Consider the following 26026-nt stretch of genomic DNA (forward strand, 5'->3'; position numbering starts at 1 on the left):
GCAGCAGGGCAGAGACCAAGACAAAAGGGGAGGAGATTAAACGGTCTTGTGAAAAGGTGGCGCGGAGCAATTAGACGCAAGTGCTTCTCTCTGTCTTTCTGCTGACTGCAGCTCAGAGGAGGACTGGAAACTGAAAGTTGTTGGCACAACTTCATGCGTGATTTTTTGAAGCGGATTCCTTACTTGGAGATCTTGGACTGAAAGCTGCTCACTGAATATGCGTCGTCACATCTGGCGTTCACGCTTTTATTTCCACAGAATCCGTTTTTAAGCTCATATTAAAGGAAAACGAGACACAAAAAGTGTGTAAATGTGAATATTTATCAGTTTCTCCTTTTTTTGTTAAAGTATTATTGTGTTGCCTCCTCGTCACCTCCACTTTCTCCTGAGGGGCCTTATTCATTAGTGAGCACAATCTACTTCATCAGGTTACACGCGCGGAGCTACGTGACTCCACTCATTCTCCGCGCTACTAAACCGGGAGCAGATGACTTGGAAAATCCCTGGCAGCGAGTTTTTTTTCTGTTTGCTTCTGTTTCTGAGTATTTTGGGACTTTTGTTGGATTTTTTTTCCGCCACTATCTCCATCGGGAGCCATCGCCACTCTCCACGCACAGACGTCACGAAATGTTACTGGGTTTTGTCATCGGGACTGTGGTGGCGCTTTATCTGCAGTTCTCACCTGCACAGGTAGGACGTTGCACTCTTCGGTGAAACTTTACACTCAGAAGCAAAATGAGGGGATTGCTTGTTTCCCCCACTCTCCCCCCTCCTCTCCTACTTTGCACTGAAACCACAGAGACTTTGGGTTGAGATTTTCACACGCTGCTCGGTTTATTTTGTGTCTGCTTTGTCCACCAGTAACCCAGCAAAGTAGCAAATAATGCACCTCGTTATAGAATGATAAATAAAGCGCCTATTGTTAGGTCTGCTAATAGCCTCGTTTAAGTTCAAAGTGTAACCTACATATGAAACGCTCGAGTCATCAGAAGCCAGTCAAGTGATAATGATCTATTGTTCTTTCTCATGCTGCTTTGAATGAGCGCCATCGGGCACCCCTCATTCATAAGATGAAACGTGACAAACTGCATCACTCTCTCTGTGGAGCAAATGATGCAAGGTGACTCACTGTTATACTTTGCAAAGCTTGCTAAGCTCATAATTACAGCCGCATCATACTTTAAAAGCTAGGTTCACAGACATGGATTATGTTATATTCCCACTCTTGTAGGCTATGGTGGGATCTTTTTTTCGGTATAAATTTCCATCAAGGGGAGCACTCTGGTCGTCATGTTGGTGATATGTTCTCTAAATGGGAGATTGCTGTGTTTCTTTCCAGGTAGTAGATGTAGCAGATCCTGGAGCTGCTTATAGTCTGAAAGTGTATTTAGTAAAACTGGATCATGTTAAGCTTGCAGGCACCTGCAGCTTTCCCTTCTTGTGCTTTCTTAGAAGGACACGAAGAGAAGGCAGCATTCTTTAACTGCTTTATGCCAAGAATAACAGTAATGAAGATGAACCAGTGTGAGCATGTGGAATTCAATTAAAAGCATAATTTCAGGGAAGCCGTATCAGTGTCAGGAGTTAAATCGGCCTACAAAGCTGGTCTGTTCTGTTGTCTGGCGTCGCCTGTTATTCTCTTAATGAAAGTCTGTCAGAACAGGGGAAACGGTGAAATTGGAGTGAGGAGTCATTCAGAGGCCTGTGTTGTGCCAGAAATACCTGTAAGAAGATGTGTCATTGAACATTCGGACTTGTGCCACCGTATGCTTCAGCCCTTGAACCTATTCAGTCTCTGATTTCCTTCCAAGGTGGCTGGGGACTTTCAGCTGTCTCTGATGGCTTTTATGTTTAATGCAAAACCAGGCAATTCTCTTGTCCATTCACTGCCAGTGTCACACTTCATACTCTGCTGCTTTCCTGTTGAATCAAGTAACACCCCCTTCCCCTTTGCAAAGCTGCAGGCCTCACATAGAGGTACTACTCGCTGACTCAGCCAGGCTCTCAGGGTTGGAAAAAAACTCCATGTCCCACCAGATTCCCAAACCCAGAGACTTTGCAGCTGTTGCTTAAGTTGAGAGTGAGTGGGAGAGGCATGAGTTTACCACATTTCCTCTAATCCTCATAATCAGCTCATGGCCCGGTTAGTCAAAACAGGAGTGACAAAATCCAGGGGCCTCAGTGTGTAGCAGGTTAGATGCCCTCTGCTGCACCCAAAGACTGATGGCCAATGTAACAGATCAAACATCTAACCTGACCAATTAGATGTCATACAGTATGTGAAGATTTGACCTCGGGATCCCTGCAGTTGCTGAAAACTTATTTGCATTTACTGATCATTTGTAAATTTAAACGTTTTCTTTGTTTTCCTGCTTCAATACAATTCAACTCAAACCAGCAGCTCTTTTCACAAGTTCACACACCAAGTTATGTCTGGAAATACAGACACTAGACATGTGTCTGGGAATCGCAGACCAATAATTTAATAATGATTAGCTTTCCTAACTGTCACAGCTGTGAATCATGTGGTCAATTACAGCTGTGGACAGCAGAGAAGCTGGAGTTGACTTCAACTGTTTAATACCGTCCTGCATGAGATTTATAGTGTAGTCTGTGTGTGTGTGAATGAGTGTCACATACAGAGGGCGAGTCTATCATTACTGCATATATCAGTAGTTCACAGCAAGTTAAAAGAAGGAGTGTTTTCCCCAGTGTTCTTGGGTAATTGTTATAAGACAGAAGAGATATAAAGAACCAGTGAAGAGGAAAAGATTGGCTGGATTAAAGGCTGTGTTCTGCTATCTCGCTATGTTCCATAAAAAGGGATAAGATGACTAAAGACAGATGGCTGTGATTCGCAGCGAAAGCCTAGCTACACCCATCTCTCCACCTCTCGCTATTCCTTGTAGTAATCCCATGCTGCAAATCAGTGGTGTGATAACTTTTATCACTAACACTGGTGTGTTATGTTAGAAGCATGGTGACATGGTGTCATCGGAGAAAATGGAAACAGCGTAGTATAAAAAGATGTATGTAAATAGTATTTTTTTTTATCATAAATCAACACTGTAACAGTAGGTGTATTCTGCTGATGTTGATTCCCATTGAAATGAGCAGGTCAAACTTCCAAGCTTTGTGGCTTGTCACTGAGGGTGGAAGCACCTGGGTTTCCCTTCTCAACAATAGTGGCCGCTTTGTCACCCTTTTATGAAATACAGTACAAGCTCCATGCCATCCACCAGGTGTTTTACACATGAACTACAAACAGAGTTCAGTAAACCTAATATTACTTTATGGGAAGTACTGTATATGGAAAAGATTATTGGTTTTAGCCAAATCTCTTGTTATTTTGTACAGTGTATTTCTTGGGACAAAGCAGTCGTCTATTTACTGTATTATTGGCAGACCTGCATGTACAGTACAGTGTGTGTTTTAACCTGAAGTTACAGTAGTAGGACTACTGTGAAACCTGCCTATACATTGCTTTTAAATACCTGTTGCCTCCTGCTCATTTGACAGCTATCCCTGAGTTAGATCAAAACCACTGGAATGCTCTCCGTACAAAGCCGATCTCTTGATCGTAGTGATTGTATTTCATGCTTGCATAAACAGAACCAAACCTGAATGGCATTTGGCAGCATTTCCAGGTGAAATAACTCATGTCCTGAAGATCTGGACATGTGCACAGCTCGCAATTTTGGTCAACTTCTGAAAAAATATTTTTGTGATTATGTTATGATGAAGCTGTGGAAAAAAATAGCAAAGGTTGAGGATTATATGCCTCACTGAAATGCAATTATGAAATTCTTTGAGTGACTTTTTAAATTGTATAACAGATATGGGGAAATTATGCCTAACCCATGTGTTATTGCCAGAGTTCTGATGAAGATCATCACTTCATCGGTACACCGTGTTTCTGTGCCTCTAAAGGCAGTGAGCCTCAGCTTCTGCTTTTGTATTCATAAGGACATGACGCCACACAGGTGTTTCCTTTAAATCACCCTCCGCACCAAAACAATACTTGAGACTGGCCATCTGTACCGCACGCATGTGTTTGTGTTCAAGTCAGAGCAAAGAGCAAATGTATAATCAAACATTAAGTCGACTGCTCCCTTCCCGCCGTGGCTTACTCTGTCTTACGCTTAGCACATCTTCCTGTGTAGATCAGATGTCTGCACGGGAGTCCCTGCAGTGGTGGTGACCTGCTGACTGCCCCTCTGTGTTGTTGTGGTACTTCTCCCTGGTTGTAATGTCCTAGCCCAGGGGAGAGTTGCAATCGCAATCAGGAAATATGGAGTTCTCCTTCCTCCAACAGAGGAGGAGGAGTGGTTGTGCTCAGGGCAGCTGTCTACTCAGCTAGCTTTAATCTCCCATCTGGATGTAATTTACTGTGGTTTACAGAACAGCGTTTACTGTAATGGAGACCACAATTACCACCGGTCAGCTTATCTCAAGACTTGTCGTGTGTGTATGTTTGCGGACAGGGTGCACAGTTTACACAGTGGTTGTGTGTTTTTGTGTGCGTCCTTGGGGAGACATTTATGCATGCATTAATGGACTTATACTGGGGAAATCGTGGTTATCTAAATTAAAATTTATGCCGACCCTTACCTCTCCCTCATCACTTGATCCTATTTTACTTCTTGTTGTTTTTTGACTAGACGGCAATGCCAAAAAAAGCAGGATTGTTTTCAAACTTCAGCACTTAGGCTTGAAAAGGGTTGGTTTGGTTGTTGCACAAACGATACCTATTCTTTTTGTCAGCTTTCATACAACAAATCTCTTTTTCTGCCGTATCTCAGCAGCAGGATCCAGTGCATGTGGCTCCAAATTGAGAATGGGTCTGCCTGCACATGGATCCACCATATTTAATGTAAAGGGCAGACATGACGATGTCAGTGAGTCTCATCTATCTCCCAGCAAGAACACTTAGCTTAGCTGTATGCATAAAATCAATTAAAATGCATTTATTCTGAAATCTGGCAGTTATGCATGCCTATTTATGCTACTTTTTTGTTTGAATCTGTGTGATCTATGTGTGTTTGTGTACTTACATGTGGAATAACTCGTGATTTCAAAGTCTCTCTGATGATTCAAGGCATTGCTGTGGAATGTTTACCGCATGCTCCAATGAAGTTTTTCAGTCTTTTGGCTATATCCAGTGACCACCTAGAGACTGGGTACTTCTCAGTCCTGTAATAGCACCGCTGTCAAAAGCTGACCCGCCATGTGTGTACAAAAGAGAACCGGTCTTTTTTGTAGTGGTGGAGAGAGTGACTTCATGCTCCACGAGAAGGCCATGAGTTAATGTTGTGGCCATGGCGCTGATGACGTGGAATCTGGTTAGCAATAAAGGGCACATGAGGAAGATCAGTAAAGCATCATTTCTAACTTATTGAGTATCCACTGTCCCCCCTTCTGATTGGCTGCCTCCCTGAGAAAACCAAGTTAGGGCTCCACGTCCTCTGTGACATAATACAGATACAAGAGTAGACAAAATTTGTCCAAAGAAAATGAGCATTTAAAGCCGTCTGCAGTCTGAGACTTTGGCTTACAGTGATTACTTGTACGTATTCTTGACCATTTAAAATTTAAAACCTTTGTTATGATTTATGCAAACTTCTACCACTGTACCAAAATATGTGAGAGAAAATAAAGAAACACAAGATAAGTCCACTTAAAAATTCCCTTGTTATGCGTCTTCAGAATCACCCAACTGCCAGACTACTTATATTTACTCATTTCATTTAGTTTACTGTCATTCTTTACCTCATTTAGCAAACCCAGTCAGTCAAGTTATCCAGCTTGACTGAACTAATTAATGTAAAAGCAATTACAGTTTGTCAGATGGTCAAAGATTAAGGGGACTGCCTAGAGGACTACAGTTTACTACTACAGCCTGAATACCATCAAAGCAGGAGATCCAACGATACATGTGTGCTAATCAGATGACCTAATCTTTAGTCAACAGAAGCAATGAGTCAGCATTAAAACTGCATGTAATATGGCAACATTTTTTGCAGAATAACACATGAAAAGTTGTTTTTCAGCCGAAAACTGTAGAATGTGGTCGGCTTTCTAATGGTGGAAATACAAGCATGTTGTGAAACACTCATTCCTTTCAGAGTCTTGGCTCCATTGTGAATAGTATGAATTAAATCCTATTGTATTGTCAACCACAAGAGATATAACCTAAAACGCCCTACCAGCATGTGAAAAGAAAATCTTACTGCAGGCTTTAAGATAGACGTCTATTACTTTGTGAAATCTGAACAATCTATGTATGGGACGCTGGTTACTGATAATGATTAATTATTACTGTTTTATACTGGAATACTGGAATGACGTGAAAGCATTTAATTGTGATTTATAGCCGCCTTTAGAAAACTTCCATTTCACTCTGCTGGAAAACAAAAGCATGCCCCACCCTTACTCTTATGCAATCCACTGGAGAAGACGAACCTAACCTCCAGTCTGCATCAGTTTCTCCAAGCCTTCAGAATAGGCTTTTCTATCTAATAACCCTAAATTGGTTTGGGAACCTTTGTATTTGATCTGCCATCCTGTTCTTTCCTTATGAAAAATACATTGTGGAATAAGCTGGCTGGACTCCAGATTTTTCTGGCAGAGGGCCATGGGTACCTGCTGTTTACCTCCTCCCCCACTTGACCCTCAAAGCTGAAACATCTTCTGACAATTATGCTGGGTCCCCATCATGTTTTAGGTTTGCTCCCTATCCACGCTGCCCTTCCTCTGACAGATGGGATAAGCAAGGAGGTTAAAGATGACGCATTTCAGCTGTGTGGGACTGCAGAGTAATGAGGCTTGGGGCCTCTGCGGCCCAATGGCAGGAGCCCAGGGACGCAACAGGTCCTCTGATTTGACCTAGAGTACAGCACAAACTCTTAACCAGCAGTAGTAGGAACAGAACCTTATAAACAATGTTTTATTTCAGCTACAACTACTACAGACAACTCAATCCATACTCGCTTTCTCCAGCTGATTACTGAAATACTGAAGCACACTGCGCCACCGTAAAGTACTAAATGTCAAGACCTGAAAGCATTTTGTACAACTACAGTAGCCAAACAAGGGTGTGTTACTTATGGAACCTTGTAGATGCAGTAAGAAAGGTTTCTCTGGCACAGGAATAGCTGGAAAGTTTAGGCACTTAATCACTGAAAGGTCCAAGTTATGTTTAAATAAAATGTCAATTACCAGTTACATAAAGCTTAAAGGAGATGTGGCATCCCAATATTTTTTTTTATCTTGCTAGGATCAAAGATTTGCTTACGCGTGTCCCATCAAACATTAGTTGAGAGATGGAGTACACCAGCTTTACAGAGCTAACACTGAGAGAAGCAACTATTCACCTACAGCTAATGTAGGATCACAAATGATCTTTGCATCCATTATCTTTGGAACATGGAGGAAAATAACACATGCATATGTAGACCATGTAAAGTCACCACACCTGTAGAGTCCAAGCCACTGCACTGCCATGTTGTTTCCAATCCAATCAGTACAATTTTTTATAACATATATAATTTTATATTGGTCTTTTTTCTGAAATTTTCAAAATAAACTAATCGTTTGTTGATAATGATGGTAATTGTTAGGTCCTGATCTTTGATTCCTCTATTAACATACAGTACACATTTGCATTCATTCATTCTTTATATGGTGGATTAAGATTAGGATTAAAAGTAAGGACGCGATGGGCCGTTATTAATCAAATCAAATGTAATCCATGGACTTTTCTTTACCTGTTTGATACATTCACATATGTACCTGTATATGAATTGACCCTCCAAAGCTGTTGCTAGTTTTTATGTATTGCCAACGTTTAAGTCTTGTATATAGAGTCTATAAAATATAAGACTATAATTTTAATCTTTGTGTCAGACTACAGCCCAGAATATTTAATCCATTTTATGAAGCATAGCTTTTTTTGTGTTAGACAGAAACAGTCTGTAAAACTCATTTACTGGAAAGACAGAATGGATGTTTCTGCTTGTGTGTAATGGTAAAAAGAGGAGGGATTTTCTGCTCTTAATTCCTTCTTGATATTTCAGCACTTTCTGTCAATTGCAAAAACCCAGATGTTGTACATACAAGTGAAAATTCCAATACAATTGACAAAGAGGAGAAGTATTGGGTTATAAACCAAGAACAGATGAATTTAGTCTAGTCATGTCTAGTTTATTTCTATAGCCTTTAATCACACTTAGTCTCAAAGGTCCTAACACCCACATTATGAAACCAATAAATGATAATGACACATGGTAACGTTACACTCTGATTGAGGACAAGTAAACTCCCTGAAAAAGGTCACCAGGGAACAAAATGTAAGAAACATTCAGGACTGCACAGAAAGCGAGCATGCTTTTAGGATTAATGACACATTGAACACATTTATTAATGTGAAACAGTCCCCCTTTCCACAAGAGCCTAATCACCCCCTGTCACCATGAATCATACAGTTAACACTCTAAGTGCATAAGACGGAGGGAATTGCTACGTGAGGATCCTCATGAAGCCTTTTTAAGAATCTGGTGGATTCTTTTGGGCAGCTCATTCCTCTGCTCTCCACCGCAAAGGGTACCAAAGATGTTTCCTCATCATGTCGAGGCTTAACCCATGACCAAGGTTAGAAAATCCTCCAAAACCTCAAAACGTTCAGAGAGGCAAGTGAGGCCAGAGCCAAAAAACCCTTGTGATGTGGAGCAGCCACGACACGCAAAAGGGTGGAAAAGGGGAAGCTGATCTTATGCCAGTTAACGTTGGACACAAGATTCATTTTATCAGCCTGCCATTGAATGTAAAATACACTCAATGGGCCTGAAAATGAAAGCAACTTTTGACAATAACTGGAACTGAACTGTGACTTTCCCATGCTGTGCTTAAAGAATATTCTGCAAGTAGAGCTTATATCCTGCTGTGTTTCAGTGAGGCTGACACAGCCCGATGGATGCTACACCATAGAACAACTCGGCAATCATAGCAACAGCTGTAGATTTTAGCCAGAAGAACAAGAACAACTGTGTTGAAAAACAGGGAAGATGCCTCAACAGCTCCCTTTGCCCAGAAAGGACTCTTGAGTGATATTTGTAGTCTTTAATACAGAACGCTGTGCAGCTCAGAGGACAGGTCAGTTTCTGACACTCATGTCAGTGACAGTTTTACGGGAACTGCTGAAATGTTTGCAAGTGTAAATGCATCATCATCATCATCATTAAATCGGGACATTCCTCTTAAATCACACTGTTTGGAGGGGGGAGGGAAGGATGAATACAGCAGTATGCTGACAGATACTATCCTCATCCTGAAACTAATTTTGGTTCATAACAGGAAAAGGATGGATTTCAACAAAGCACAGATGGTGCATAAAGCAACAGTCTTTATTGCCATCACTCGAGGAAGTCCTTGTCAGGCTGGTTGCTGTTGCATGAAGACTTTTTGCTCCAGTATCATTTGTCCCACTGCTATTGTCTACAAAAACATTGTTACACTATGAATGTGATCCGGCATGTGTCATAGAGAAACTCAAGTCCAACACCAGTGACGAGGAGAATCTGCGGAAGCAGGTTGTCTGCCGCCTATCCTGCACTTCTGCCGGAGGGTATTTTATCAAACATAGATTTCCCTTCCTGAGATGGAGTCAACCAGAGGTTTTGTGTTTTCCCAGGCGAATGAAAAATTCACTCTGTTTATCATGGGATTATGGGAAAAAATCAAGACGGAGGAGGAAACAATCAATGGGAAAATAAATAGAGAGCTGAATGTTACACCACAGGAAACAGGTTTTGAACCTAAACAGTTGGGCACACTGTAGATATATATGAAGACCTCTATCTGCTGCCTGTCCAAAAGACTCATCCCCAACAGAGTGGGAATGACCTTCCACTTTGGTGTACTGTTGTTCCAGCTATCGCCACCAGAGGATGAAAACACTGGTGTCAGACGTTAGTGTAAAGGCAGGCTGACCTCTCTATGTGTATAAAGGTTGTAGGCAATAGTGTTTATATTTGAGTGGGTGGGTTAACAGTTTGGATTAGTTTTATATAATGTTGTTCATGTTTAGGTATGTATTTAATGTTTCTGGCTTATTGCCAGTACCTGTTTCACTTTCATTGTCAGTCTTGAGGCTCGCTGTCACATCCTGTCAGACCACAAATGATAATTTTGGATCCCCACGTTTTGTGTTTTTCAGAGTCTTCCCTTGGCAAGTATAAACAGTACAATGGAAGGTAAGGAGTTCTTCAAGTTTTAAGCTTTTAAGTCTGCATGTCCTGGATAAAATGAGTTAATAAAACTTTCTTCGAGAGAGTAGCTCTGACTCTTTTGTTACGCTGTATTTTCTACAGTGTTTGTGGTTTAGAGAAAACAAAAGGGGGAGACTAGAGTTTAACAAAAATATATTCCCTCGTTGTGCTCGTCACACAATGCTGAAAAATACAAATGACTTAGTTCTTTACTCTTGCATGCTGGTTAGTCATCGAATTTCATCTGAATATAGAGCGCAGCAGAGCATGTCTAGGCTAGCAACGATTACTCAACTGCTGACCTTCTCTCTTCATATCCTTTTGCTCCCTTACATTGCTATACATTAATGCTAATTAAAGAGGAATGCACTGGTAGAACTTGCAGGCAGAAATGACTGCATGGACGTCTAAGAGCCAGATCAGCAGAAGGCATGCAGTCCACTCAAGAGGCACTAACTGGCCATTGAACTGTCCCTTTGCACTGTACTACATTACAGTTCGTGGCCTCATCTCCTTACCATGGATGCTTCCCCAGCCGTCTCCTCCCAGCCTGTCTGCTTTTATAAACAGCTGTTGTAGTGTAAGGCTCCATTTGGTGACCTCTGAGGGTCACCACAGTCCCAGAGGTGCCTGCGGGGCAACTCCAGTTCCAGATCCAGCAGGGTTCTGTTCATGGCCATGTTCCCAGTGTTTGTTTTCTCTTACTTCTCTGTTTGGCCATAGTTGTCCCTGTTCTTCCTCCACAGTCTCCCCAAAGCAACTAGGACACTTTCACACATGTACTCCCACAGGAAAGCACACTGTACATTAAACAAATGTTTCTTTCCCCCTGAAAATGAAAACAGGATACATACTGGTGTATAGGTTTCTGTGTACAGGGCATGAAAGCATATCATTGCTGGATTACTGAGCTAATTACCAGTACTGTTTGTGTAGAACTGTATCATCTTTAAGTTTAGCTTTTTTAGCTGTCAAATACGATCGATATTGTCACAGTAAGACGAAAAACTGATCGCTAACCAAATAAAAATGCAGAGAAGTCCCAGAAAAAAGATGGCACTGCTTTATACTTTGCCTACTCTTATTCACAGTGCTTGTGTTTGAAAAAGTTTGGGGTCGCAGCTTTTGCCGCACCATTGAGAAGCTGGTGGAGGTGGTGCAGGAATACCCATCGGAGGTGGAGCACATCTACAGCCCCTCCTGCGTTCCCCTGGTGAGGTGCGCTGGCTGTTGCGGAGATGAGAACCTGGAGTGTCATCCCACTCAAACCACAAACGTTACCATGCAGGTAAGACCTAAGTGTTGTGCAACATAAGTGTGAGTTATAACTCGTAGCTGTGAGCGCTTCATGAGATCGTTTTGACAAATCTCCGTTTCACCTCCACCCCTCCTCCATTCCCAGCTTTTGAAAATCAGGCCATCAGAACAAGGTCAAGAATATGTTGAGATGACGTTTGTGGAGCATCAAACATGTGAATGTAGGTAAGAAAAAAAGAAGGGTGTTGTGACATAAGTTATTGATAAGTATGAAAAATATAAACCCCGTCTCCTGGAAGTCATGTTTATGTTTCTCATAGATTCATCTCCAAAAACTTGAATTGAATACCTAACAGAAAATAAAGTTGTTTTCCTAAAGATTCCTGCACTGTCGACACACTATCTGCTAATCGAGTTTGGTCATTAATAGCAGGCAGCATAAACGTAACTTCTAGAAGACTGGGTGACTCTCACAGACTTTTAAATGTTGTACCTGGACATTCATGTTAATTTATCGAAACCTTTGCCCTCAGAATCAGGAAACCTGTTGTGAAGGTTCCAAAGTAAGGGAATATTCTTACAATATCAATTTTGCTATTTGTCAAAAAACGCAAGCTTTTTTTTATAATTTGGTTCTTGGTTCAGGAAAAGGCGAAGAGGAAGGAAGAGGAAGGAGAGACAAAAAAAGAAGGAATGTGACAGGTGAGGGGCACACGGGGGGGAGAAAACGTTCACATATCCACCATTTTATCTTATTACAGCTTTTAACAGAGGCTACGTTATCACTTGTGTTCTACAGGTGCCAGATTCCTCGCAGGTAACTGCAGTGGCGACCCAACCCCCTGTTGCAGTGTGGCTCACTATTTGTTTCCAGCCCAGTGGGAGCATCAAAAGTCTCCTTCACTCATCTATCAATACTGTGTCTGCAGCAAGAGACTCAAACAGCTGGGTTGATTTGCTGACATGCCCTTATGCTGATGGGCAGGGTGTTTTTGTAACGACAAGGTTTAACAGGAAGTGCGTTTTGACTGGTGGAAACACTGCTGTTACAAGCCTGAAACAATGGACATCCCTGGGAGCCAGTGCAATGTAGAACCAAACAGACTGATGTCTTCTTTTTATGCTAGGTATTACTGTATCGGTTATTATTTGTCAAATCCTTTGGTATTTAAAAGAAGGTTACACAGGTAAAAAAGAAGAAAAGTCTATATTTATTAATATAGTTGGACCAGAGAACACCTTGTGGACTTGATGTGCAACTTCTTTGTACATGCGATAAGGAAATGTCTCCCTCTAGTGTTTATGGAAAGTGTTTTTAAACCTCTATATTAAAGTATTTTGCAATCAGATCATCATCATATCTGAGATCTGTTCCAAAAGCCATTGTTGCATAATTGCTTGTTGTGTATAAATCAAACTCTTTAACAGCATCATGTGACCTGAATGGGAAAACAACATTTAGCAGAAATGTTCATAAAGCGAAGATTTTCCCAAAACTTCAAACTTTCCATATTTATGGAATCCAGCATACAGATGTTCTCCTAACAAGAGGCTAATCTTGATTATCTGGCCCATTCATCTGAAATGAACATATGGATGCACAGTGGGTGTGGCGAGATCAACGGCAACCGGCACATTCGTGTTAAAATAATGAATACACTTATGTTTGAGTAGCACACATGTTTTTGCAAGAGTAGAAATTCCTCGTTTCAATTTTTTCATTTATAATTTTGATCAAAACATCCTCGGATATTTCAGCTCGCCCATCATGCATTTCCAACTCAGGACCAAATACCCATGCGTTGCTTGTTTAGTCGCTCACAGTAAACAGGTTGCAGTTCTATGACAATACATGAGCCTTCAGGAGGGTATTTGAGGTATGCAGATTGAATTAAATACTGTACAGAGGGGCAGTGCACATCAGAGGGTTGGACCCAGTTTTTGGCAAACCACTCATTTTTTCCTCGAGTGTCAGTCACAAGGACATAACATACGGTGCACGTTCTACACTACTTCACTCTGCCTGTGCCTGTACTTGAAACATATCAAGGACCATACAACTAATACCCACAAGGCTTCCTTTGAATGCCGTGGAATATTTGGTGTGGCGTGTTTCTTACTGTCGTGTAAGCAAATAAGTGAAATGTGAATTCAGATTTAAGTATTCCAGTGGGATATATCCAGTATACATTGTCTTATCTACTTGTCAAAGTAATGGTTGTGGAGGAGGCTCGAGCCTGCCTGTCCCTGACCTTGGACAGGAAAGAGGGTACACTCCAGACAGCTCACCGGCGTGTCTACGGAATAAAAATTCTTAAAGTTGAAATTTAAAAACAGTGCTATGACAGGTTAAAAGTAATTGCACTGTATGGAGTGCTGCAGCAACAGGGGAAAGCTTGAATACAAATTATTTTTGCTTTTTATAGCCGTTAAAACATCATGTAAGCCCTCAAAATCTTTTTTTATTAGATTCCAAGCTTGAGCTCCCACATGTAAAAGCATTAGTTACGGTCTCAAATGTTCATCCCATATGCTGTGTGCAGCTGAACAGCACAACCTTGTGTCCAACTGGTGACTCAACAATCCCATAATCCCACACCACAGGTGTCATCCTCTGTTTCTAGAAACACTGCAACATGGAAGGGATGAAGTTTCGTAGATATGTTAAATGGCGTTTGTTTGTTTGTTTGTTTGTTTGTTTGTTTGTTTCATGTATCACATAAAGAAAATCTATGAAAATGTAAAAATAGCATTTTGACTGACGTAGTGTTTTATTTCATTTAAATATTTATTTTGTAATAAAACTGTTATGATTGTCGGCTTGTCTTGTGTAATTGTTTAGTAATTCCAGTTGTATTCAATAATTATATACCAGTAGGCAATCCTAATAGATGTACCAACTGCTGGCAGTCTTAATCTGTTTCACATTATCACAAATAATAGCAAACTATATGATAGGCCGTTTACATTTGTAGGCTAAAATATCAAACACGGTAGATTTTTTTAAAAAGACGTTTTTCAGCCTAAACAACTAGTCTGATGGGGTTACGCACACCATAGCGTAACCCCATCAGAGCATAAGTCTCAAAACAAGCTCCTCTTTCGCCAACCCCAAGAATAAAACATGTACTTCACCCGTTTCCGTAGCAACCTTTATGTATCAGGTTATTAAAGCCCTTAATAGTGTCTCACAGGGAGTTGTTGTTCCCGTCACAGCTCTTAAAAGTACACTTCTTAAAACCACCTAAATTACAACCACTAAAAACTGGACTTATAACCCCATCATCTGAAAACCCTTACTTACTTTTAGAAACTTATCCAGGAGGTTGCCGTAACAGACAATAAAGTTGCAAATGTGTTTTGTGCTTTTTTGTTAAAAAAAAGATTTAAAAAAATATGATTATTATTTAATACTTTCAGAAATGTATTCCATAACAAACTAATTCACAGCATGAATACTTAAATGCAAATGATTTTCTGTCACCGATTTGTTTAAAACCATATCTGCGTGAATGCGCGCACGTAATTGTGTTTACCTGTAAGACCGCGTGGAGGGCGTTTATTTTGTAGAGCACATAAGTAGAGCTGGCGTTAGCAACACGGGAGTTGGGTGGCTTTAACTAGCCACATATTTTCAAGCTACTAAAGTCGGATTTTCGCTTTGAAGCAAACGACGTCTTGGTAAGGTTTGTCGAAATTATGCTGGTACTCATATTGCTTATCGATCTCGTGATAGCAAGAGTTCTGATCTAAAGCTAAGGTAGCTAGCAGCTAGCGTTACCCAGCTAAATGAATAGTAAACAGATAAAACATACTGTCGATGATACAGACAGCAGCTAATGTTGCTTTCCATATTTTGTTATTGCAGAAGCACATTTGTGTAACCCTAAAGCTGTGTGTGTGTGTGTGTGTGTGTGTGTGTGTGTTTGTGTCGCGTACGTTGTTTGACGTTAACGGCCAATGTTGACAAAGTTGCGTGTATAGCAAAACAATGCTAGCTGTAGCTAGTTAAGAAGTTATAAACGCTGGACTGGTCAGCATCCCAGCTTTATAACAATGATTGTCTGCACTGACTTCTTTATTTGTTGTTTTTGCTGGGTAAGTACGACATTGTTTTGTTTTGTTTTTTTAAAGTGTGTCTTGCCATGACTAGCCATCGCAGTGAGTGGTTGTGGGAGGGTCACAGGCCCTTCATCCAATCGTTCAGCTCGAGTTTGTAAAATGGGAGACGTAAGGCAGATAATAATACGCTTTTATAATGTTTTAATCTGTTTATTATGCAGCTTAAAACATTACGTAATCCCGTTTGTGGGTGTGCGCCTGCTCTTTTCAGTATGTTGAAAAATAAATACAGTCATGTACAGTATGAATGCAAAGTACAGGCCTTAAACGTGAAGTGATGATCAGTCTTGTAAACAATTCAAAGTAGAAGCTCTAAAAAGACAGATTACGTATTAACTAGAGGTGAGTGTTTATACTGTGACTGTTGTGCTTTTAGTCATTATACACTGTAAATCGTATATAGTAATGAGTTACTATGAAAAAATTATAGGCAAGGACAAATTAAGGGAACAACCTGAAGCCTTGGCCCTGCTGTGTCTGAGTGGCCACCTTTATCTTGTGATTGTTTACAATTATAATTGGCTGCTGTTTATTTATTTGTTCCTAATTTATATTTTATATAACTAGATTGTCACGTAAGATATGACATGTGAAACAGGTAGGTTTGCTAAGGCCTAAATATTGTAGTTTATAAAGGTTTTTAAAATGTGTAAATTATTAGCAAAAACAATCATTGTGACCCATCTGTCTGTAGCCAAAGATCTTTAAAAAGTCTCAATGTCTTCCATAGCCAAATAGGACAATGTGTCACCTGTCATGAAAAAAATCCAAAGAAATGGAATATTACTGTTTTAAAATGGACATGCTACTCATAGATATTTAATATTCTCTCCTTCCCAAGTCACAGAATGGATTTAAAAATAAAGAAAAAATGTCATCAAACTGTATCACAAACTTGCATAAGACTGTCCTGGAGAAATTAAGTTGCAGTTATTTAACTTCGTCTGTCCATGTGTTTTTGTTTTTTTCTTTTGTTTTTCTCCTGGATAGACCATCATGAACCGGTTTAATCAACCAGGCAGTCACAGGACTCTGCCGTTCACCCGGACATCGCACCTTGGAACATGCAAACAAGACCTGGAAAGAGATTCAGGCTTCTCAGGTTTGATTTGCTTACATTCAAAAAAAAAAACTAGCATGCCTTTTAAGTCTTGTGATTGTGCAAAATATTCTTGATTTTGTCTGAAAGAACACGTGTCTTGACCTGGGATATAATTAGCCTTTATATAATTACAAATAATGTCTATCAGTTCATGAACAAGGTCGACCCTAATCAAATGTGGAGATCTAGGTCACATTTTCTATGTAGGTTATTTACAGTATGGGGGTTGACCTGAATTTGATTTAGCCCTTCACATTAAGATGATAGTATCCTTTTTCAGACACGCTACAGATATTTATCTACATCTGCCACTGTTTTCATACAGCTAATGTTTTTCCACACAGAGCAGAAGCCTTTCTTTTAAACATGATGAGCCTCATATATGTGTCGTGTTGTCCTCTCAGATGCTAGCTCGGAGTACCTCAGCACAGTCGAAGTGACTGACTCTGAAGATGCAGCAAGAAATGGGTCAATAGTCAGCCAGGAGCCAACTGGTCCACAGGTGGCTGTGATGGGAGGTTCATACACTGGACTGTCTCCAATGATCATCATGAACAACTTCGTGTTAAAGCAGGTAAAATATTTCAATATTTGTCTGAACAGACTACTGTGTATTTCATTACTCTTAGAGTGTTTTATTGCTATATTGTCTTTGAGCTTTAGTGCTCAATGGAGCATTGTTTGGCTCAGAGTGTTTTGTACTCTGAACTTTTAGAGAAATTAGTTAAAAGCTTAATTTTGGATGGAGTTTATTAACTCAAATTGAGCATTCAGATCTGTCTGTGCATGTTGTGGGTAATGTTGTGTTTTAACACTTTCCTTAGACTGTGTATGATCTGGGGCTGGGCAATTTTCTTTATAATTCAATTGTGCTATCCTCTGAGATCAGCAAAAGTGATATCAATGCTGCTGAATTGGTGGTGGGTTAATGTGCACTCACTGAGGTAATAATATCCACTCCCAGTAAGTCATACTTTGTACCCCAAACACACCAAAAGCAATAATGCTACTGTTTGATGATGATTCAGCCTTCCATAATTAGAGTTTATAATAGAACAGTTATTAGCTGAACAGTGAAAACATTATTACATCATTACCTATAGCTGCCTCTCCTTTAAAAAAAAAAAAAAAAAACTTTTGGGGGGGGGCTACAATCCTCCTAAGTTGTTCAGTCTGTGTTTACTTGTGTAAAATCTCTCACCACTCTACACAAAGCTCTCACCACACACAGTGGCCTCTTTCACCGACAAACACACACATACACCCACAAAAGTTGAAAGCGTGAGATAAACAGCGAACCCGGCAAGCACTCACATGGAGCTCTCGTTTAAATAAAACCAACAGATATAAACACCCTCTGTTTTGTCTCACTTTGATATTATGATGATGGTTCAGTGTAGCAGGTCCTCCCCCTAACACACAGACACACTTAAGTCATTCATCCATTTCAAAGTGGAAGAGAGGCCTCTCAAGTATCTTATTATAATGCAGAGATGCCAACAGCAGAACTAACCAGACACATTAAATGTAATATAAATGGAAGCTTGACAATCCCTGAGATCATCGACTATAACCCTGTAACTCTGTCATGCACTTTATGTTTAACAGCTACCATATTATAGATAGTATAAGAAATGTTTTATAACATTAAAGGTCTGTTTGTTTGTTTTTTTTCTTATTTTCTAGCAATCATCCACAGCTCCAGCAGAAAAACAGTGGAACTTTCCTTCACCATTGGAAATAATGCCTCAGTCACAAGTGGTTCTTCTTCAACCCATGCTATCAAATGACAACAACAGCTCTCCTAAGACTGGCTCTGAAAACACACGTCAGTCAAAAAGCTACATGCCCATCCTCAAATCATATCCCAAAATTGCCCCGCATCCCATGGACACACCCACTAAGAGGGTAGGATCCTCAAGGGTGAGGGGGAGTACAGCAGCAGGATATAACCAGCGACAGAGGAGGCATCATCATGGCCACAGGGTGTACAGCACCCCCAGCCCCCTGTCAGCACTGCAGATGACAGCCCAAACCACATCCAACTTTGAAGCACCAACAAACCAAGCACAGAGTCAAGAGCAGCTTATCAAGTCTTTTTCCTCACAGGTAGGAACCAGCTCCCTGCCCTCCTACACAGATGAATTTAGGACTCTAGCAGGAGACAACAGGATGCTTGATGACGAATTCGAGGATGAGGACTCGATGCGCACTAATAAGGAGAAGCGCTTCAGCAATACCTACAACATACTCAACAAGTCCGGCTTGCTGGGGATCACCATGCGCACAAAGCAGCTGATCAAAGAGAATAAGCGCACCCAAGACCAGCTGCAGCAGCTTCAGGAGCAGACGACTCTGCTGCTGGAGGCTCTGAGCAGTGGAAACCCACAACTCTGGACTAAACTCCAGCTTTCTCTCCAGGACACAGAAAAGGAACAGTGGGGGGCGAAACCGCAGAGCATCCTAGCTTAAAATATGTACGGACATAATCAGTAGTCCTGAATCTGGAGACGAGGATTAATCAGGAGGCCACAGGGGGATTTAATAAATGTGGATAAATTGTGTTAAATATACTCTTGAACTAAACTTTAAGCTTTCAGACCTTTATCAGTAGGCTGTAGGTATTAATCACTTTCTGCAGCAAAGTTTAGAAATTAGACAGTTTTGGAGCAGCTGGTTGGATATAAAACTAAAGGTCTGTCTCATATTGCATGTTGTTGTTCCGACGACATCAGAATTGATATTACTCCAGAACCGTCACTTCAAACGACCGGTCACATTGTTGGGATGCAGTAGCTCTGCAACTTCGTGATAAAGGATTGTGAAAAACCAGCAGAAGTGATATGGGAAGTCAAAAGCTATTTTCAGCCGCTCCATTGTCACAAGGGTCCCCACAGTGGGTAGTTCCACATGTTTGATTTGGCAGAGTTATTATTCCAGATGCAACCCTAAAGGGGATTTCTGTCTCCAACCTAAATATCATTACGGAGTTGGAGAATGGGAATTCAGAAAATGTGACATAAAGAGCAAGAAAGTCTGTATAGATGACATATCAGGGTAGATGAATAGGTTATATTCAGTCATATAGTGCTGATCTGCCCAGCCAAACATCTTCACAGGATAGCAGTAATTATATTTGCTGCTTGTGGTGACATTTCCTCTACTTCTTACCCTTAGCAGTGTCAACAGTGACTGGGCTAGTAGAGCAGAAGATATCATTGGCATGCTTAACAAGCGTTTGTGTTTTTGCTCTCAGTCCCAGAAGAGGAAGGCAGAAATTTGCACTGCTGGTTTAAGCTTAGGCAATGAAACTACATAGCTACATTTATGGGGAAAAGGGGGGTTGCAGTTGTAGTTTTAACTGCATGTTAGAAAAGGGCAGAGTCATTTGCTCTTTTTCTCTTAGTTGCACAGTCGTGACGCAATAATGTGATCGGTCCACAGACACTAAAACGCTGACATCAGATCGTGCTGAGGTCGAAGCAGCCGTTCTTATGAGATGGGAGTTAGGAAGCATGCTTGTATTTCGAACCCTTGCCTATAATGAATTTTCTTGCCTCTTCTGTTTCAAAATAGCAAGTATCACTTGCAATAGGGCTATGGCTTCTGTGTCAAACTCCTAAGTGTAGGGATGCACTGATTGTGAAGTACTGACACCAGTGTTTAGCCGATAGCCCAGGCTGATACGTTTTTATTTTTCTCTTTGTTTTGTTGAAAAGTTGCAAATGTTTAAAATTCTTTCATACTTTGTCACGCTACCTTTTCTCATTAAAACCAGCTCAAAATTGATGGCACACTGTAGATAAACACTGGCCTCTCACTTTGATAAGTGTTGTCTTACGTGCTGAGAAGCCAGTGGTCATCCACATGATTGATTTCAGTTCGTAATGATGTTTGGTCAATATATCGGTGCATCCCTACTTGATTGCATTAATGCATGCCTTACAGCACATACAAAGACACATGGGGTTTACTCCTTATACGTGGCATGAATGTTGCTAGTGTGGAGAAAGTATGAGGGTTATTTACTTCTTAGATCAAATCCATCTTTCATCTTTAGTCAGCAGGTTCCTGTGATCTTTGTTTTTCTTTATCCTTTATTTCTAAACTGGTAAATCAAACTGATAGAGCTGATGCATCTTTTGTAGGAAGTGTCTTTTCAAACGGTGTCTGATTCACAGAGAGTTCAGATGGCTTGCTAAATCGTAACAGTTTGTTTTTCGTTTAATGGAAGTTTATTTGGTGTCAGTATTATTTATTTGTAATGATGTTTCTGACCAAGACTAAAGTTGTGTGAATACTGTAAACAGAGATTATTGCACGGATTTGGCCAGTTCTGGTAAAGTAAGCTTCTTTTTTTTTAATTATTATTATTATTAAATAGAAACTTCATACCTACAGCTTGTAGCAGGTGATGTGCTGTAGCTATATAACTGTGTTGCCTTTGGATTTGTTGCTCTCATGTTCATTCCTGCTTTAATTTTTGCTTATTATTTAGTATTAATTTAAACTTTAAAACAATGAAGTGGGCTTGTTTTGTTTCATTTCTCAGATTTCTGAGTTGCCTCTAAACATAAGCATAAGATAATGTGAATATAAATGTTTATCAGAAGCCCTGCACCTCTTTCTTTTTTTTTTTACCGGTAAGTTAATGTTGTATGTTATGTCGATGCTTGAGCAGCTAAGATTTCTTTATTTCTTTTTGAGCTTAATTTGGGAGAAAGTTTAATATACTTAAGGGTTTCCAAAGATTTATTCTTCTTTGAAGTTGTATAACCACCCACAGTGTGGTTAGATAATGCATTCAAAGTTACAGTATAGAAATCATAAGCACAAGTTAAATATTAAGTCTAGGTTCACTTTGATTTGTTTTCAGGACCACGATTTGCATACCCCAACATTAGTAATTAACCTGAATATTAAAAATGAATCAAAAGCAGTCTTGGTTTTAAAAGGGCAAAAGGAGGGTGGCAAATTATTACAGTTTGGATACTTTTTTTTTTTCTGATATTGTCAAGTGTGCTTCGTGTAAAACTGTTGGAAGACCAGTGTGTCATTATTAAAGACAATAATTAATCACTTGCTGTGATTTGAATACTTTTATTGGTATAACAGGAATAGACAAAATATCTCTAGAAAGTATACTTATTGAAACCCAAAACCTGTTCGACATGAGCAGTGTATTTGTAGCTGGAGTCGCAGAATAACAGTGAAAAGTCCTTAATAATAATATTATTATGCAGAGCGCCTTATTATTAGCAGTGTAGTGAATACCTCATCTTTGGGGTCAGCTATAAGCAAATAAGAAATGACTTTATGGCACATTGTGAATAATAACCCTGGATAATCGAATATTAATCATCTTCCCCACCCATTTTCCAAAGGAGCATTCCCTCTTCACACTGCCTGAGTCACATTACTTTGAGTAGAGTACATCAGGCTAAACATGTAATTGTCACAACAGTATTGTCAAGCCCGGCAGTTTATGCTGCAGACAAACGGCTTCTTTGTCTGATAGCCCTTAACGACAAACGAGAGTCATTGTCACGAAAACTACCCGGAGTTTCCTGAACGGCGCTTTGTAGCATCTTAATAGGATGTGTGGAAGAATATTGCACTTTGATAATCTCAGAGCACCGCATGGCACAGGCTGTCAAATAATACAAAATTGCAAAGCTGTGAAGGCATGCAAAGCCATCTTTATATTTTGATGCAAGCGTTTATAGTAGCGTAAGTAAAACTGCTGGATTCCCAAAAATGACCAACTTATTTGTCTTAATATTGCCTTTTTAAAAGGCTACCTAAAGGATACACTTAGACTACACGCTTATTTCACATTGCTTGTATGGCTCCTGTCCTTAAAGGAATGTGTGCTAACAGCTATTTCACAGACTATTTGAAACGTCAAAAAGCATCCTCTCTGTGTTCAAAATCGTTCCCCACATGGGTCTTTAGACAGCATTTTCTACAACATGTGTCACTTTTTTGACCTGTGAGGAGCTATTGTTACGATATGAGGTTTTTCTTCAGTCCTCTTTATGGGCATCTGCGTCTTCAGAGCACGTCTCTACTGTCTGCACAGGCAGTATAAGACCAAGCATCCAGCGGGTGCCAAAGACGTCCTTGAGGTTAGCTCTCCAGGGGTTGAAATTCTCTGCAAGTTGCCCTCTCTGCATCTGACACCATGTCTGCCCCCGGGCCACCAGCAGCACCTGCTGACAACAGAAACCTGCACACACCAAACCGATGCCCAGCCACACGTACAGCATCAGCACCAGGAACAACTGCAGGCCTGAGATTGTTCCTGTGAGGAGATATTGAGGAGGAGAAATTACTGTCGCATATATTATTGTTAGAATGGTGGATGGTTGTAGTAAAGAAAAGAGTATTAAATGAGGTCAGTGTATATACAAGTAATACCTGTTAGCCTGAAGCTCAGGCAGACTGACCTAAATGCTTAGTTTAAGACCATTTTGATCTCAGTGAAAGCAAATATCATTAGTGTGGCCTAGCTTTGCAAAAGCCCTGCCGCCGTGCTGTTTTAACCTTCTGTTTGCAAAGGGCATCTAATCAGGACAAAGTTAGCTGAACGTGCATGAACTGAGAGGCTGCGCCAAGATCCAGTTTGTGAATCATGCAAACTCTAGCAGACTCCAACAATAAAAATATTGAGTTGTTAATTGGTGTCCCCTCTGCGATATCAGCTTTAATGGAAAACTCACCCATGAAGAAGTAACCAGTGGAGAACGGGAGAAGAGTCAAAAAGGTCAGGGGGTTCTCAAAAGAGATAGAGTACTCCACTGTTAGAAAGGCCACGCCAAGAACCAAAGAGTATAAACATGTGCAGGATGTGTAGATGCAGAACATGATGAAGTAGCGCATGTTTTTGTTGCCGATGCAGTTTCCAGTGAAGAAACAGTGGTGGTCCCTCTTAAGGATAACCTTCTTGCAAAGTTTGCAGAAGTGACGGCCGTTTAGGAGGTAGTGCGCGTCCACTTTATCTGAGCAGTGAGGTGAACACACTGGAATCACAGTCTCGTTGGCACTCTCAGCTGGGTATTTAATAGTCATTATGTAGTTCCCTAACGCATTGAACATCAAGAAAAGGAAAATAACTGTATGTAAAACTTTGGACCCGTCCAGTGATGTACCCTGACTTGGGAAAATTGTTGGAATGAAGAAGCCAAAGTGAAAAATGAAGGTGACTGCTGTAGCCGTAAAAAAGTACGCAGGTGCTACAGCGTTGAGAAGTCTCAGTTTTAACATCCGGGTGAACATATCTGTGTGGGAGCAAAGAACACAGTTAGCAGTGCAAGTGCAAGTAACTGTAAACGTAACTGCGCAGAAGTTTCTGGTCAGTTTGAAATGTTCTTTCTTCTGAAAGCAAAGCACGTTTGTTTGTATCTAATATAACAAGAACAATGACCCAAAATGGTCTAAATCACAACTAATGGTCTGTGGAATCATAAATGATTTATCATTTTAAATGGAACATGATAATAAATTGAATAAACTGGCTTGTTTACATCAACCACCGCTCTTTCTGTGCACATTATGTTACTTAGTTCAAGTTTATTGTGCTAAAAGTCTAACTGAGCATGCGTAGAGAGCTGAACACAGTTGTGGTCAGAGGTTTAGATTCATTCATCATGGGCATCATACTCCCTTTACAAACCACCTCACGTTGGCTTGTATGGGTGTTTATCCTTTTTTAGGTAAAGGCCCTGATGCTTGCACAGTTTTGTGGAGGGAGCAGTACTTCCTGTTTTATAAAATCTGTTCTTGCTCTCTCTCTCTCTCTTTTGTTTTGTTTTTTTTAATTTACTGCATGGATTAACTTTTATTCCTTAAAGCAAGGACAAAGTGATCATTTTCCAGTCCTTTTTTTAAATTTAGAGACTATAATCAGACTGAGACAGCCAATCCAGGCACTTATTTAGCCGCACTTATTGCTTCTCCAATCAGCACACTATTTTCAGTTGTGCTGACATAATTGGAAAATGGTTTTTCTAATGACTAATCAGGTTTTTAATATAACAAACTTGCATTAGGAAACACGAGGTGCCATCAAACACGCATTTGCTGAAAATAGGTCTCTGTATGCAAACACAGGTATTCATGATGAATCACTCTCAACACTTTTTACCAATTTCATGTTAGATGCAAACACAAACGTGCAGCCAAAACAGAAGATACTATAGTACAGTTTTAGCAAATAGACAAAACAAATTCTCAGCTTATGAGGATTGCTAAGTACCTAAAGAATTGGCAGTGCTGTTTGCAATTTAAGGGGCATCAATAGTCTTAATCCAGCAGTAAAGTCATTTACTTGTAGGGAGATTATTACATTAAGATACTTGAATTAAATAGTAGCAAATTGGAGGGAATGACCCTTCCAAGGACACAGTTTGGTCTGAGGAGAGATCAGGTAGTTCTTCCTTTCCATTGTGTCCAAGTGCTTGTTCACAGGGGATAACTGTTTAGTTCTATGTCTACTACTGAATGCTCTTTACCTGACAATTTGAAACCCTGAAATAAATCACACTGAATCCAAACCATTTACAAAGAGCACAGTGCAGAAATGTGAATAGAAGAGAGAATGTAAGCCTGCCGCTTAGAGTTAAAAACTAATTTCTGAGCAAAGTGGGGGTGGGGGACTCCCAGGGGCCACTGAGAATAGCAGTAATGTCTTATCCCTCCCTCTGTCATCGCATAACCTGCAGCACTGAAGGATTTGCAAATCACAAGATAGCAAACGACGAAAAGGAAAGAGGGCGGTCTCGCAGACCAAATTTAAAAGTTGGTCTTTACGTCCCTCATTAGAGGGCATCGACACTGTGGATGCTACAGAAAACAGAAAGCATTTATAATATAACTGTAGTTATCCATCTCCTTCGTGTTCTGTTTTCTTTCAGAATTACATTATATCGTTTCCAGTATGTTAATGATTGCGCCAGTAATGTTATTTGCCCATAATTTCATCTCCATGGCGCGACGCATCTGCCTACCTGCAGATGTCAGAGAGCGGAGGAGCTGTCCTTTCAGCACTACGGAGCCTCGGAGCTCAGGAGCTTCTTCAAACGCACACAAGAAGGTTTCTTTGAGAGGCACTGACGTCGTTTTTACATCACCACATTAACTCCTTTGTCTACCGCCGCCTGCTGGTCCGGATGCGTCTGTGTTCCTCTTTTTCTTCACGTGTCCCTGTTAACAAGACAAAAAAGAAATTTCAACAAAGCAAAACAAGTATTATTATTTTCACATGGTTAATTCCCCATAT

At 40.4% G+C, this 26026-nt stretch overlaps 3 protein-coding genes across 6 annotated transcripts; 2 read left to right on the forward strand and 1 right to left on the reverse strand.

The window, feature by feature from the left end:
• Positions 1-45: 45 nt before the first annotated feature.
• pgfb (placental growth factor b) lies at positions 46-12869 on the forward strand. 3 transcript variants are annotated; one of them, XM_026152592.2, is made up of 7 exons: positions 46-690; positions 10214-10250; positions 11357-11553; positions 11668-11747; positions 12056-12085; positions 12168-12224; positions 12322-12869. In XM_026152592.2, the coding sequence occupies exons 1-7, from the start codon at positions 628-630 to the stop codon at positions 12341-12343; spliced, it is 486 nt and encodes a 161-aa protein (XP_026008377.1). In that variant the 5' UTR covers positions 46-627; the 3' UTR covers positions 12344-12869. The 3 variants fall into 3 exon arrangements, with proteins under 3 accessions (XP_026008377.1, XP_026008379.1, XP_026008378.1); XM_026152594.2 differs by having other exon boundaries at positions 195-302; XM_026152593.2 differs by lacking the exon at positions 12056-12085 and having other exon boundaries at positions 484-690.
• A 2143-nt stretch (positions 12870-15012) lies between these two features.
• On the forward strand, positions 15013-19368 carry cipca (CLOCK-interacting pacemaker a). 2 transcript variants are annotated; one of them, XM_026152480.2, is made up of 4 exons: positions 15013-15208; positions 16635-16746; positions 17151-17320; positions 18433-19368. In XM_026152480.2, exons 2-4 carry the CDS (start codon positions 16641-16643, stop codon positions 19216-19218), a joined length of 1062 nt encoding a protein of 353 aa, XP_026008265.1. In that variant the 5' UTR covers positions 15013-15208; positions 16635-16640; the 3' UTR covers positions 19219-19368. The 2 variants fall into 2 exon arrangements, with proteins under 2 accessions (XP_026008265.1, XP_026008264.1); XM_026152479.2 differs by having other exon boundaries at positions 15045-15203.
• Positions 19369-21830: 2462 nt separating this feature from the next.
• Positions 21831-25874, reverse strand: zdhhc22 (zDHHC palmitoyltransferase 22). Its single transcript, XM_026152481.2, has 3 exons — positions 25755-25874; positions 23469-24026; positions 21831-23050 (listed from the first exon to the last, which is right to left on the reverse strand). Exons 2-3 carry the CDS (start codon positions 24022-24024, stop codon positions 22773-22775), a joined length of 834 nt encoding a protein of 277 aa, XP_026008266.2. The 5' UTR covers positions 24025-24026; positions 25755-25874; the 3' UTR covers positions 21831-22772.
• Positions 25875-26026: the final 152 nt, after the last annotated feature.

The sequence above is a fragment of the Astatotilapia calliptera genome, chromosome 19 (genome assembly GCF_964374335.1).
Source record: "Astatotilapia calliptera chromosome 19, fAstCal68.1, whole genome shotgun sequence".
NCBI classification, from domain to species: domain Eukaryota; kingdom Metazoa; phylum Chordata; class Actinopteri; order Cichliformes; family Cichlidae; genus Astatotilapia; species Astatotilapia calliptera.